The sequence below is a fragment of the Meles meles genome, chromosome 14 (genome assembly GCF_922984935.1).
Source record: "Meles meles chromosome 14, mMelMel3.1 paternal haplotype, whole genome shotgun sequence".
Taxonomy (NCBI): Eukaryota; Metazoa; Chordata; class Mammalia; order Carnivora; family Mustelidae; genus Meles; species Meles meles.
The window spans coordinates 75,024,066-75,038,641 of record NC_060079.1 but is presented as its reverse complement, the minus strand read 5'-3'; the positions used below and the strand labels follow the sequence as shown (position 1 = coordinate 75,038,641).

General features: G+C 41.2%; 1 protein-coding gene across 3 annotated transcripts in view; it reads right to left on the bottom strand.

Annotated features, from left to right (window-relative positions):
• Positions 1-14,576, bottom strand: part of CLYBL (citramalyl-CoA lyase) — a 276,475-nt gene that overhangs the window by 52,809 nt on the left and 209,090 nt on the right. For all 3 annotated transcript variants that reach the window (XM_045977929.1, XM_045977930.1, XM_045977928.1), the window contains exons 3-4: positions 4,196-4,384; positions 186-287 (exon numbers count right to left, since the gene is read on the bottom strand). In XM_045977929.1, the coding sequence (XP_045833885.1) occupies positions 186-287; positions 4,196-4,384 (291 nt within the window). The remainder of the gene's footprint in view (positions 1-185; positions 288-4,195; positions 4,385-14,576) is intronic.

The window sequence follows — 14,576 nt, the reverse complement described above, 5'->3', positions numbered from 1 at the left end:
TTTGTTTTCTAAGATGCTCACAGCCTGGTTTAGGATTATTACAGATAATAAATGGTGCTCAAGGTTTACTTTGCCTATAAATCTTTCTAGGAAAATATTTTAAGCAGATGTCAAAATTGAGAACAAAAGTTCTCTTTAGGGAATAAATAAAATACTAACTTATTAGTCACATTACGTTCTCTTACCTTAAAATTGAGCAAACCCATTGCAGTTTCCACAAAAGGGATTAAATTCATAGGCTGTTCAAGTTTTCGGCCTTTTAAGTAGAATGAAAATTTGTCTGAAAACTAAAATCAAAAGTGTCATAGGTGATTAATGGGGGAAAAATGTACAATCACTGAAACGTAGACATAGAAGTAGTATTTGAGTCTTTGGCCTGAGGAAGTAATATCCCAGCGTATTTCGTACACAAAAGAGATTGAAAACAAAACAAAACAAAACGGGAGGAAAGACCAAAGAAAACAGGTAACAAAGTTCCCACCAAACTAAACAGTAAAACCCCAAGCATTATAATTTTCTTCCCCCCTTAAGGAACATTTTGCGGCCTAGGAGTTAGAAGTGGAAGAGAGATTCTGGAGTTTAAATGCTTTTCTTGAAAACATATCTACTTAAGACCTCTAGCCTTCACTTCATTAAATGCAAATGGTAGGTCCCCAAACCAGTGAAGTCTCGCTCTACCTGTCATTCTGTTTTTGTTTTGGACCAGGCACTGACATCAGTGGAACTGTACAGCAGCCTTCTACGTGGAACCCATATTATTCATTATAGCACCATTATCCTTTGTTCAGTAGGTTTTTCTTCATAATTTTTTAGCTTACCTAGGAAGACCTTAAAAAGGAAGTTTAATTCTTTGAAGACCAAAGCTCGCCAATTTTTTCCATGAGACCAGTTCACAGCTAGCTCTGTGCTGCCAGTGGGGTAGCCCAAATTCCAAAATCTATCATCTGGAAACATACAAAAGCTCTTGCACAGATCTCCACCACCACCCCCCCCTTTCAAAAGGGGGGGAAAACCCACCACACTCTAAATTGTAAATCTATTATGTCTATCTAGATCTAATAAGATGTGGGGAGATAAACACACGCACACACACACACACACACACACACACACAGGTATGATAAAGATATTTTTGTAAATAAAGATGAAAACATATATATCCATTTTAAATTTAAGGAATATTCAGCCATTAATGGATATCAAAGGAAAAGGGAATTTTAATCATCTCTCCATTCAGTCTCAGTTGGGTAAATCATATCTAAGAGATTTGCATAAATATAAACCATCAAAGACTTTTCATCTTCAAAGGGGGTTTCAAGACCCTATAAGCTTTGTACTGTAATCATCGCAGGTCACCACCCTGCAGGAATAGGGCTGCTATGGCAACATAAAAAAACTAATGCTTAAGGCTTAGCATAATATTCTGACTAATAGAAAGGAAACTCATTTTAAAAGCTGGCAGCCTATTTACCAGAAGCAGGATTAGAGGTGTTATTTCCCCTTTTAGCTGCCCCCTCCTTGCTTGTGCAGCACCCCCCCTAAAAAATCTAATCACTGGGATCTTTAAAAAGCTTTTGAGCAATTTGCAGTAACTTTACAATTAGCCTAAAATAAATCACAGCTTTCAGTAATGAAGAATTATTCCCAGTTGCTCCCACTGCCCCTCCCTTCCTCAGACACCATCATCATCACCTCCTTAGTAACTTTCCAAGGGAAGGAATAACTCAACCAAAATAGCAAGAAAGAAGAGAAGGCTGCAATGTAAGGAGACAAAATGTATACTACTCCGAGAAAGTGAAAATAAAACCTAATTTATGTCACATTTAAACTGGAAATGGGTAGTGAAATATTAGCAGTTTTGGTGTTATATCTGCACTGGAAGAACCTGTTTTTCTCATTAAAAAAAAAAACAACAAAACAAAACCAACGTGCAACATTACTTGTCCCATAGTTGTCGCTACAAGAATCATAAAGTTTAAAACTAGCTAAGTACTCTACAATATATTTCCTGTTCTTAGAAAAATCTCTAATGCCTTTTGTTTTTAAGCCAACAGGGGCATTTAAACATTAAATATTCTGGCCCATTCGCCTTCTCCTCCTCCCCTTCTTTCTTAAAAAATTGAATTAAGTACTGACACAAAAGGTAACTAGTGGAGAAGTTTCAATTAATTTTTTCAAAAGGAGACGATTAAATGTTTCCGGCCTGGTAAAGTGTTCATTTCAGTGAGGTGGAGGGGCTGGGGAGGGGGGTGGAGGAAAAGAAGGAAAAAAATCACAAAGAGATTGGGGAGGAGATGAAGTAGCAGGGCTCAGCAATTCTTTCAATTCCAGTGCACACCCAATAGTGTGTTGGGAGAATGCACACTGTTCGGGATTTGTGGGAGAATTGTCCCACGACAAAGGAGGCAGAGTCACGCTTGTTATAGTCCAATAAGCCGTGCCAGTCAAACAAGAACCCACACTAGCGACAAAAGGCCAGCAAGAGATTCTCACACAAAAGAAAACAAGGAAGCCCATCTTTCAGTTGTGCATCAGGCTCCGGGTTTTATGCTTCACATAAATACAAACGGAGAGGAAAAAATAAACAGCCCAAAAGACTTCTGTTAACTAGAAATCCTATTTCTATCCCAGGATTTAAAACAGCGAACAGAAGCTGGAGCTGAAGGCCGGGGTGGGTCCTCCCCTCTTAAACGAAGGGTAATAACGGTGATAAACAGGCATTAACATGAAACCAAAAGGGAACAGTGGCTTCAGATTCCATTTCAATCAATTTAAGACACATTCGAATGGGGCGGGAGGCCTCGGGGATTGTAGCCGACTGTAACCAGTATCTCCCAGCCTCTGAGGGGTGACCTTGGGGAGAAGAACTCTGGTTTAGAAAGTAAACACGGGGTCTTGAACGTGGGGTCTTCCAGAAGACGCCAACACGGAGCTGTCCAGCAGCAAACGAATGGCAGCTACAGATGTAATTCTGAATTTGCTAGTAGCTACATTAAAAGAGGAAAATGAAACAGGTGAGTTTGAGTAATGTTTGTTCAATCCAACAGAGCTGAAATATTATCATTTCAACATGTGGTCAATATAAAAATGGTGGAGACAATTTACATTCTTTTTTGGGGGGAGGCGGCTGCAAAGTCTTCGAAACCCCATGTGTATTTTACACTTAGCAGCACATCTCAATTTGGACTTGCCACATTTCAAGCGCTCAGTAGCCACATGGGGCAGGCGGCCACGGCCCTGGAAAGTACAGATTCGACACATCTACACGCCTGAAAAAGGTGAGCAGTTTCCTCTGGTGGTACAACTCTTCGGGGGCACTGCTGCCTTTGGAGCCACAGCCTTCGAGACGCTCCCAGGCGTGGGTCAAAATCACCACTGTGTTCGCGCTCACGGCCGCGTCCCAGGCTCTCTGCCTCGGCGTGGCACAACGGGTGGGTATTTCATTCAGCAGAGATCTGCAGAATCAGAGCGACCCTAAATAAAATCGCACCTCCCCCTCCTCGAACAATGAAAACAATCATAGTATAATTAGGCCCATTTCAAAGTTTTCTTAAGTAATTTGACATGCCAGGTTTTTATTGGCTGAAAAGTCTGTCATGAAACACACACACACCTGTCAGCAATTTAAAAAGGACGGACCAGAGAGCTGTTCAGGAAATAATATCTGTGCTAATTAAAACCACTAGTTAAAAGCTTCCTGTTTCTTCCTCGAGTTGCCCTCAGGAGTGACCTTTCCCTCTCCTCCTCCAGGTTCATTTTTTCATTCGTGGCTAATGTGCTTTCGCTGTCTATGAAGACGGCAAATGAACCTGGGTGGGAGCCATTTACTTCCCTGCTCTTCCAGGTGGAGGTTAGGGCCTGGTGGCCGGGGAGAAGTGATCCAATTCCCCGGCCAAGCTGGTTTCCAAGGATTGCTCTGTGAGGCTTCCAAGGACGCCGTTCTGGCCCAACCGCAAGTCTGAGTAGGGAGCGGAAGCATCATCCCGAGGGCAGAGTTGTTCCTCCGAACACTCTGGGTAAAGCCAGGCTCTCCTTGTGTGAAGGGAACAGTCTCTTGGCCTCCCTCCTTTCCCCCAGCTCCCTTTCTCTCTGCTCCGTGTATGCGTTTTCAAAATCTGCAGCACCCGAACCCTTCCCTTCTGCTACTCCTTCCCAGATGCTTCTGAGTCTTTAAAGCAAAGCATTAGCTACTCACCCACTGGATTTCTTCAGGACCTTCCACCTTGGGCAGCATGAGGCTTGAGGGAAGGACCCGGGATTGCAGGAGGGTCTCTAGGTCCTCTTCGGCCAGACCACTGGACACCGAGTTGACTCTCACACACTTTTCAGTTGGGCCCAGATCAAAGTCTTCAAGAGTTTTTACTATTCTCAGTCGAGCTTCGTTCTATAGGTGTCAACAAAATGTGTCTCCTAAGTTTATTTATCATCGAGAGGAAACACAATCCAACAGAGTCTGAGCACCATGACTGTATCTACACATTTCCTGTCCAGGAAATACATGGCATTTGAAATAAGTTGTCCAATCTGACAGACAGGAGACTGATTTCCAGACTTCACTCAAGATGACTGTAACAGAGGTGACGGCCACTGTCACGCACATTGGTGCACTCCTTAACCAGTGCTGTGCTCTGGCTCACTAGCATTGCTTTCCAACTACAAAGGTAGAATAACTCACGGGGAGCATTTATTGAGCATTTACTAAGCTCTAGGCAAGGTTCTAAGTCTTCTACTTGCATTTTCTCATTTAATAAACATAAGGAACTACATAACACATGGATAATGGTAGTCTCGTCTGTCAGCATATTCACAGGAGGGAAAAAAATAAGGATTTGTTTTTCTCCTTTCCACATGCGTCATGTTTTTTAGTCACTTAAAAATTTTTTGCAAGTGAGTTGATTTTTGACATTGAATTAAGAGAGCGCTCCCTGGAAAATGACACACCCCACAGTACAAAAAAGCTCCAACTTATTCAGATGGAAGGCAAAAATACCACCAAGAAATCCCTTCATGAAGTGGTAGACAAATAATTTTTTTCCCTTTGACTTGCCAGTCTGTGCTCCATAGTTAAGAAAAGTTGAAAGGTTGAAAGCCTGCTTCAGTATATGAATTGTCCCTAGAAAAACTGTATGAAACCAAGCATGTTATTTATTGGCTCTGAGTTGGGGTGTTGAAGGTGGGGAAGGGGGTGGGGAGAGAAAGGAGCACATTGAGGGGGTGGGGGTTGGAGTCAGAGAAAGAAAGCACTTGGGTTCATTACTTCCTGCCAATTTCAGTTTCAAAAACAAGTTCCTTCAACTTGCCAACAGCCCTCAACAAATTCTCATTGTCAGAATGAACATTTATCAAAAGTAGTTTCATTTGGGAAAGGTTTTTATGATACTAATAAAACTTTAAAGCTTCTCACTGCTGACGAATGTGGTTTTAAAAAAAAACATCTTAACAATATACAGCCATTTGAACAGCAATACTTATCTGGAAAAATAGCAAACCAAAGCGGAGACAAAAAGAGAATTATGAGAGCCGATATTGCGTCTAAGTCTAATCAACAAGACAAGCCAGGATAGTAGATTTAAAGCAGACGGATGTAGGTCTATGACTGAGTGGGAGCAGGGAAGGCTTCCAAATGTGGTCTGAGTTAAACAGTGTGAGGAAACAGTGGCTTAGAGTTGTCAGGTCAGATGGAAACAGAATACGTAGAGCAGTTTAAGACAGCCCTGTGGAGCCCTGATTTACAGAGCTCTGACTGCGGGTAATTAGGCCAAGCTTGGACAAAAGCAAGAGCGCGCGCACACTAGCTAAAGTGAAGGGTGCTGCGGCCAATGGTGGCTTGGTTCCACATCATGCCGCTGGCTATTCCACAGCTATAAAACTCATCCGCTTGCTCTGCCATGCCTTGTTGTTACATTCACTAACTAGGAAAAGCCTGAAGGTGAAGAGCGGAAGTGAGCTCAGTGCCATGGTTCCAAGAACATCCAGGGCTGTCGAGAGAAATGCCTTCAGCTCTTTGACAGTGCGGGCGTTTAGATCCATAGCCTCTGAGAACCTAAAATGTGTTATGCTCCATGTAGCCCAAACAGCTACAAACTCAGCATTGCTCCAGCTTGTAAATATTTCAACTTCCAGGATTTCTTTCAATAGCAGGTTGGGCTTGTCAAGGGTCTACTGGGACAGAGTGAATGGAAAATGGAAAGAATGAACTAGATCATTTAGCCTGAAAGGCATTTTAAAACTTGAGTTACGTGAATCGTCATCTACGCTCTACTTTAATCTGTGTGTGTGCCCAAGACGCACGATCCCTGGCAACGTCGATTTCCTAAATTGTTCATGTCGGTGTCGAACAAAATCTGCCCTCTAAGCTGTTCTGTTGTTTCACTGGATTAGAAAGGGGCTGTTTGTTCAAAGCTTGTGTTCTAACCCATTTGCGATTTTTTTTAAAGATTTAATTTATTTATTTGACAGAGACAGCGAGAGAGGGAACACAAGCAGGGGGAGTGGGAGAGGGAGAAGCAGGCTTCCCACTGAGTAGGGAGCTGACATGGGGCTCCATCCCAGGACCCTGGGATCATGACCTGAGCTGGGGGCAGACGCCTAACGACAGAGCCACCCAGGCACCCCCCCCCACTACCGCCCCCCCCGCCCCCCCCCAGCCCCCCGGCTTTGCGATTTTTATCTAAAGTCAGATTACCACGGTTTCAACACATTCCGGTTTACTTAGTAAAACTCAACCCTTGTGAAACTGGCTGCAAATGAAGTACCTAATTCCAATTTTGGAATAATCTTATTAGTACTTTTCATGTTATAATAACGAACAGTGAATACTCAGCATTTTGTTAGACTTTTTTTTTTTTTTTCTTTTCTTGGCTCAGAATGAAAACAAGCTCTTTCCACTTCATCATTCTGTACCTTTCCAAAAAGAGATGATGGCTTTGGAGGTATATTGCCACACAACACCCTTATTAACAGGCTGTTGCTTGCTGCAATTTACATAAACTAAGTGTGCATCCCTCTGCTATGTATTCCAAAATATCCAACAACTTCACTGAATTTACACCAACCAACAAGTATGTTGATTTTTTTTTCTTTTTGGTGCTATAATGGTGAAATATGTTACTGTGCTAGCAAACACACCCATGCCATCTGTTGGGTGAGAGGAAGGCAGTTTCTAAGAACAATTAAGTTTAGTTCTGGGTGCTCAGCTAGAGAGAGCCACAATGCACCCAGTTGTGAAAAGAAAGAAATTCTGTTCATTCTGTTCTCTCCCTCCCTCCTTCCCTCCCTCCCTCTCTCCCTGATGCCAATCTTTTTTTCTCACAGCTCTCTCCTTTGCATCACCTTGCTCCCTTCACGCTTTCTCTCTCTCTCTCTCCTTTTCCTTGGCTCCCCCTTAGCCCTGACTATCCTTCCAATTTCTATCTCATTCAGGGGATCAGTAAGACACGGGCCTGGCAGACACCCCCTTCTCTGAAGGGCTATTTAAGTGTTCTGCTGAGATACTGGGAGGTAATATTCCCTGGCAAAAGAAGGAAGAGGAAATTAAAGCAAAAAGAGGTCCCTCAAAAAAGACCTTTTTTGGGGGGTGGTTGGGGGGGGGTCTTACATTCTGGTGGCAAGCCAGGTTGTTTAAAATGCGGTTTGGAAGGAACCGCATTCTAAATGTGTTAACACTACAGAAGGGCCTTGTTAAGCATTTCTTAGTGTAGGATGAGCTTGTCCCACAAAAATCTGACAACCTGAAAAAAACAGAATAATGGAATTAAGGCCTTTCTCAACAGTTACATTAGATCTTTGTGGAGACTAATTATCACAGTGTGTTCTGTGGCATGTCTGATTCCAGAGGTGAACTCTGCAGAGGTCACAAAGGAGGTTGGCACCAATCAGAATCTTCACCAGCCGCTATTGTACATAAAAAGTGGTGTCACCAAACTTCCTGCAGCCAATCAATATTCCGTGCCACGGGCTGCTCAGTGCAGTGGACCAGTGGCTAATAAACTTGTCCTTATACATAAGCCACCGTATTATATGACTCTGTCTGGGCCAGGAACCAAGGCGTGCTATGATTTCAGAGACCGGGTTCTTATCACCTGGGGAAGAGACACGCTCGAGTGACGTAAGAAAGCGGATAAATCAACCATCGCCAAGACCCGCAGACTCCAAAATTAAAGGAGAAAATATGCGTGCAGTTGGTTCAATTGGCACCCATTAAAGCTAATAACTAATCATCCTCGCGAGTTTCTAGCGCAGAATGATCAAATCTGCAAAGAAAACAACATCCGTCCACTTTTACACTCCAGTGGAAGAGGTGGTCCCTCGCGGCAGGGCGGCACAGTCTCGCCATCTGGAGAATAAATCGAGTGTGAAGTACAGTATAGTTTGGGACCAAGCTCCGTGGCGGCAGCTCAGCAGTCAGTTCATTAGTTCCCAACTTCCAGGGATTAGAGCGGCATCAATTCTACTGTCGGATAGGAAGAGACAGACAGGATACGAGCTTCAAGGAGGACGATGACAACCCGGAGGAGCCCCTTGGGTTTATTTATAAAACTACAAAGTATAAACATACCCAAATAAGTGCCTTAAATAATAGCATTATCACAGTTTCATAACATCTGAATTAACACCTTTCCCTTCTTCCACCCGCCACTCCAACCTCCTATGTTAATGGATAGTCCTTTTCAGCGGAAACCGCAAGGGCACCCTTGATGCGGCAGGAGCAGGACGAAAGCCGAGCGGCCGAACCCAGGTTTGGTAATTAAGAAATATGAAAGACCTTCTAGGCTCCGGGGAGATGCATAACCTTGGTGATTTTTTAAAAAATGTGCGATTAATATTTCACTGGGGCAAAAGGCAAACTGTCAGGCCACAGCCTTAGAAACACTAGTGAATTCTGTCTTTTCTGCGTGTGTCCATCTTATTTCCATGTTATCTGATTTGTAAAATGAAGTCACAGGCCTGGAGTGTAACAAACTTCAGGCAGATGTCCTTGCTATCAGTATCTACAGGAAAAAATTCTTGAAAATGTTGAGGTCGTTTGGTTTAAAATACAAAATTTGGAGTGAACTTTTCCATGGAAGGTCTCCTTTTTCATATAACTTCTTTTATACATTTATATATATATTTTTTAAAAAGAAGAGCTTGTGGTATAAAACAGGTCATTGCTTGTGAACTATGTTATTGTATTTTTCTCACAGATGTATAAAAATGTATTACGATCCCAGAGACTTTTGTAGTGACTGCACTGGACAAAAGGCAAATAAATTCTCATTAATTATTACAACGTGGGAAGGTTTCTTTAGAAGGTGATCGTGTTGAGTTTTCTATCGCATTGTCTTTTCCACATGTTAAAGAAATCTTTTGCTTGTTTTTGAAAGAAGAAAATTGACAACAATACTACATATACCATGGGTCAGCTGGCTTAAAATTTCATTCATGGGTAACAGCAAAGGCACAGGTAACAAAAGAAAAGAAAGAGACAAATTGGACTTCATGAAAAAAAGTATTTGTACATCAAGAGACACTAAAAACAGAGAAAAAGGGCAACCCGCCAATGGGCAGAAAATATTTACAAATCATATAACTGACAAAGGACTCATATCTAGAATATATTCAGATCTCCTAACACTCAACAATAACAACAAAACACAATTCAAAGAAAACAAAAAAACACAATTCAAAAATGGGCAAAGGACTTGAATAGCCATTTCTCCGAAGAAGATACATGGATGGCCAAGAAGCACATGAAAAGATGCTCAACATCACTGAGCGTTAGGGAAATGCACATCACAACTACACTGAGATACCACTTCACACCCATTGGGATGGCTACTATAAAACAAAAACAAAAACCAACAGGAAAAAACAAGTGTTGATGAAGATGTGGATAAACTGGAACCCTAGTGTGCTGTTGGTGGGAATGTAAATTATAGCCGCTATAGAAAACAGTATGGCAGTTCCTCAAAAAATTAAAAACAGAGTCACCATATGATCCAGCAATTCCACTTCTGGGTATATATCTCAAAGCACTGAAGAGAGGGTCTTCAAGACATGATTTGTGCACCTGTGTTTACGGCAGCATTATTCATAATCGCTGAAATGTGGGAGCAACCTAAGTGTCCACTGACAGAAGAATGGCTAAGCAAAATGTGCCATGGATGTACAGTGAAACATTATTCAACTTTAAAAAGAGAGGAAATTCTGACGGATGCTACCACATGGGTGAACCTTGAGGACATGAGGGTAAGCAAAATAAGCCAGTCACAAAAAGACAAATAGTGTTGTGATTCTACTTCAGTAAGGTACTTGGAGTAGTTGGGGAGTAGAACAGTGGTTGCCCGGTGTGAGGGGAGGAGGGAATGGGGAGTTAGTGTTTAATGAGTACAGCGTTTCAGTTTTACAGGGCTGGATGGTGGAGTGGTCGCACGACAGTATGAATGTGCCAGTAACAACTGAATAGTACACACAAACATGGTTAATGTGGGGAATTCTGTTATACATACAATACCACAATTTAAAAAAGTGAAAAAAATTTCGCTCACTGATTTATCCCACGAACTACTACATTCTAGGCACACTGTTTATTCTGAAAATGTAGACTTGGATAGAGCAAAGTCTCTGATGTGTTAATTATAAAAGGTATATTAAAACACAAGTTTAGGGCACCTGGGTGGCTCAGTGGGTTAAGCCGCTGCCTTCGGCTCGGGTCATGATCTTGGGGTCCTGGGATCGAGTCCCACATCGGGCTCTCTGCTCAGCAGGGAGCCTGCTTCCTCCTCTCTCTCTCTCTCTCTCTCTGCCTGCCTCTCTATCTACTTGTGATCTCTCTCTGTCAAATAAATAAATAAAATCTTTGGAAAAACAAAAAACAAAAAAAAAACACAAGTTTATAGTGAAATGCTAAATCAGCTTTCATTCAAGGAACTAAGATGTAAGATGGCTCAGGGTGTATGGATAGAAAGCTCATAATATGCAACTGGCATTTCTGTCCCTCAGAGATTTAATGGAAAAAGGAAAAAAACCCACAAGAAACAACACTAGAATAAAATAAATCTATGAAAAGAATTTATTTTGAAGATTTCTAAGCAATTAAAAATATTTCTAAAGACATTTTTAAAATGGCCTTAATTTAAGTCATATAGGCCTATACGTTCATTAAAATTCACAGAAAGTATGCTTAAAATGTGTGTTTCATTTTATATAAATTTTACCACTAAAGAGCAAAGAGAATGGTAAACAAATATTGAACTCCAGTCAGTGATAGAAGTATTTAAGGGGATGTCTCCTACTGCTATCTGCAACTTACTTTGAAAATAATTAAAAGGTAAATACATTGATGAATGGCTAGAAGGACAGATTAATGAATAAGTTTTTACTCTGTAAAACATTAATGGGAGAATATAGGAGGGGAGTATAAGGTATTCATTGTACAATCTTCCAACTTTTGTGATTTTTAACGTTTTTAGAATACAATACAGGGAAAAAAATTTTTTTTTTTTAAAGGTTGTACAACTTGTTTTTATTTTTTTTAAAGATTTTCATTTATTTATTTGACAGAGAGAGATCACAAGTAGGCAGAGAGGCAGGCAGAGAGAGGGGGAAGCAGGCTCCCCGCTGAGCAGAGAGCCTGATGCGGGATCATGACCTGAGCCGAAGGCAGCGGCTTAACCCACTGAGCCACCCAGGTGCCCCCAGGGAAAAAATTTCTTAAAGTACCTCTAAAATGTTGGTAATTTTTGGAGCTGATTGGCGAATACATGGGGACTCTTGAAGCATTTCTCTTTACATTTGCATATACAGATCGTCCTCAACTTATAAGGGGGTTATGTCCCAATAAACTCATTGTAAGTTGAAAATATCCTAAGTCAATAAATATTTTAAGTGGAAAATGTGTTTAATTCACCTAACCTACTGAACGTCATATGAGGGCCTAGTCTACCTTAAACATGCTCAGAACACTTATGCTAGTCTACAACTGGGCAAAATCATCTAACACAAAGCCTGCTTATTTCATCATAAAGTGTTGAATATGTCATGTAATTTATTGAATACTGAAAGTGAAAAAACCAGAGTGGCTGTTTGGTACAGATGGCTGTCAGTGTATTGGTTGTTTACCTTTGTGATCATGTGGCTGACTGGGAGCTGAGGCTCCCTGCTGCTTGCCAGCACCACGAGAGAGGATCTTAACTGCCTATTGCTAGCCCGGAAAAAATCCAAATTCAAAATTTAAAGTGCAGTTGCTACTGAATGTGTATCACTTTTGCCCCACTGTAAAGTTGGAAAATCCTAAATTGAACCATCATTAAGTTGGGGACCATCAGTATTAGAATATTAGAATATTTCCACAATAAAATGTTAAAAACTAGTTAATGACTTACATCGTATGATTTCTCTCACATTAAATCATATTTTAAAAAAGGTTTTATTTATTTAGTTGAGAGACAGAGATATCAAGACAGCAGGGTAGGAGCAGAGGGAGAAGGATAAGCAGACTCTGTGCTCAGCATGGAGCCTGATGTGGGTCTTGATCCCATGACCCTGAGATCTTGACCTGAGCTAAAAATCAAAAGTCGGATGCTTAATCAACTGAGCCACTGAGGCATCCCTCATATGTGGAATTTAAGAAACAAAACAGATTAACAAAAAAGAGACAAAAACAAACTCTTAAATACAGAGAACAAATTGGTGGTTGCCGGGGGGGGGGGGGCGGATGGGAGGAGGGTTGAAATAGATAAAGGGGATCGGGGTACACTTTGCCGGGCACTGAGAAGTGTATAGAACTGTTCAATCATTGTACTGCACACCTGAAATTAATATGACACTCTATGTTAATTACATTTCAATTAAAAAAACCAAGTTAATGACAAGTTAACTTCATTTTACTTATAATTTGTGGGAAATAATTTGGGTGAAATTATTTTTAGGCTTGCGATTTTTTTTTGGGGGGGGTAACTAATCAGTGGCTGTCAGTGTATTCAAAGTTATGCAACCATTGCCACAATCAATTTTAGAATATTTTTATCATCCCCAAAAGAAATCCCATACTTTTCAGCAGTTACTCCCTTATCTCCCCAACACTCCCAGCTCTAGGTAACCACTAATCTGTCTTGTTTCTCTGCAGATCTGCTTATTCTGAACATTTCATATAAATGGAATCATGCAATATGTGATCTTTTGTGACTGGTTAGTACCATGTTTTAAGGTTTGTCATGCTGTAGCATGTATTAGTACTTCCTTCTCTATTGCCAAATTATATTCCATTGTATGGATATACCACTTTTAGTTCATCTATTATCAGTTAATGAACATCTGGTTTGTTTTGGCCTTTGGCTACTAGGAAAAATGTTGTTATGAACATCATGTACAAGTTTTTGTATGGTTATCTCTCTCTCTTTTTTTTTTTTTTTTTTAAGATTTTATTTATTTGTCAGAGAGGGAGAGAGAGATAGAGCACAAGCAGGGGGAGCAGCACGCAGAGGGAGAAACAGGCTTCCCGCTGAGCAAGGAGTCCAATGCAGGACTCTATCCCAGGACGGCGGGATCATGACCTGAGCCAAAAACAGATGCTTAACTGAATGAGCCACCCAGGCATCCCTGGTTATCTGTTTCCATTTCTCTTGAGTACATACCTAGGAGAAAGTAGAATTGCTGGGTCATAAGGTAACTCTGTTTAATCTTCTATGTTTAAGCTTCTGTTTCCGAAGTGGCTGTGTCAAATCACATTCTAACCTGCAGTGTATGAAGGTTCCAATCTCTCTACATCCTCACCAACACTTGTTATGATCCTTTTGATTAGAGCATCCTAGTGGGTGTGGAGTGGTCTCTCACTGTGCTCATTGTGGTTTTGATTTGCATTTCCCTGATGACTAATGATGTTGAGTTATCTTTTCATGTGCTTATTAGCCTATTTTATATCTTCCTTGAAGAAAGGTCTATTTCAAATCCTTTGCCCATTATAAAAACAACTACGGTGAAATGCATACAATATAAAATTTTCCATTTTATCCATTTTTAGGTGGGGAGGGGCAGAAGGAGAGGGAGAAACAGAATCCAAGCAGACCCTGCGCTAAGTGTGGAGGGCTGTACGGGGCTCAATCTCACAACCCTGAGGTCACGACTTGAACTGAAATCAAGAGTAGGACACTTAACCGACTGAGCCACCCAGGTACCGTATTCTAACCATTTTTATGTTTACCATTGGATGCTCTGAACAACTGTCATAATGTGCAACCATCATGATTACCTATATCCGAAACCTTTAATTATTTCAAACAGAGACTCTGTGAGCAACAGGCAATTCTTCCTAATCCCCACCTACTCCCCAGCCACAGTAATCTCTAATCTACTTTCTGTATCCATTTGGGTTTATCTAGGAGTAGAACTGCTGGGTCCTGTCCATCACCTTTAACCCTTCTACTCTTTAACTTTGCCTTCTTCCCACCTGCTTCTGATGGATCATCCTCAACCATATGTGACAAGTTTTTTTTTTTAAATACTTTTTTAAAAGATTTTATTTATTTATTGGACAGACAGAGATCACAAGTAGGCAGAGAAGCAGGCAGAGAGAGGGGAAGGGAAGCAGGCTCTCT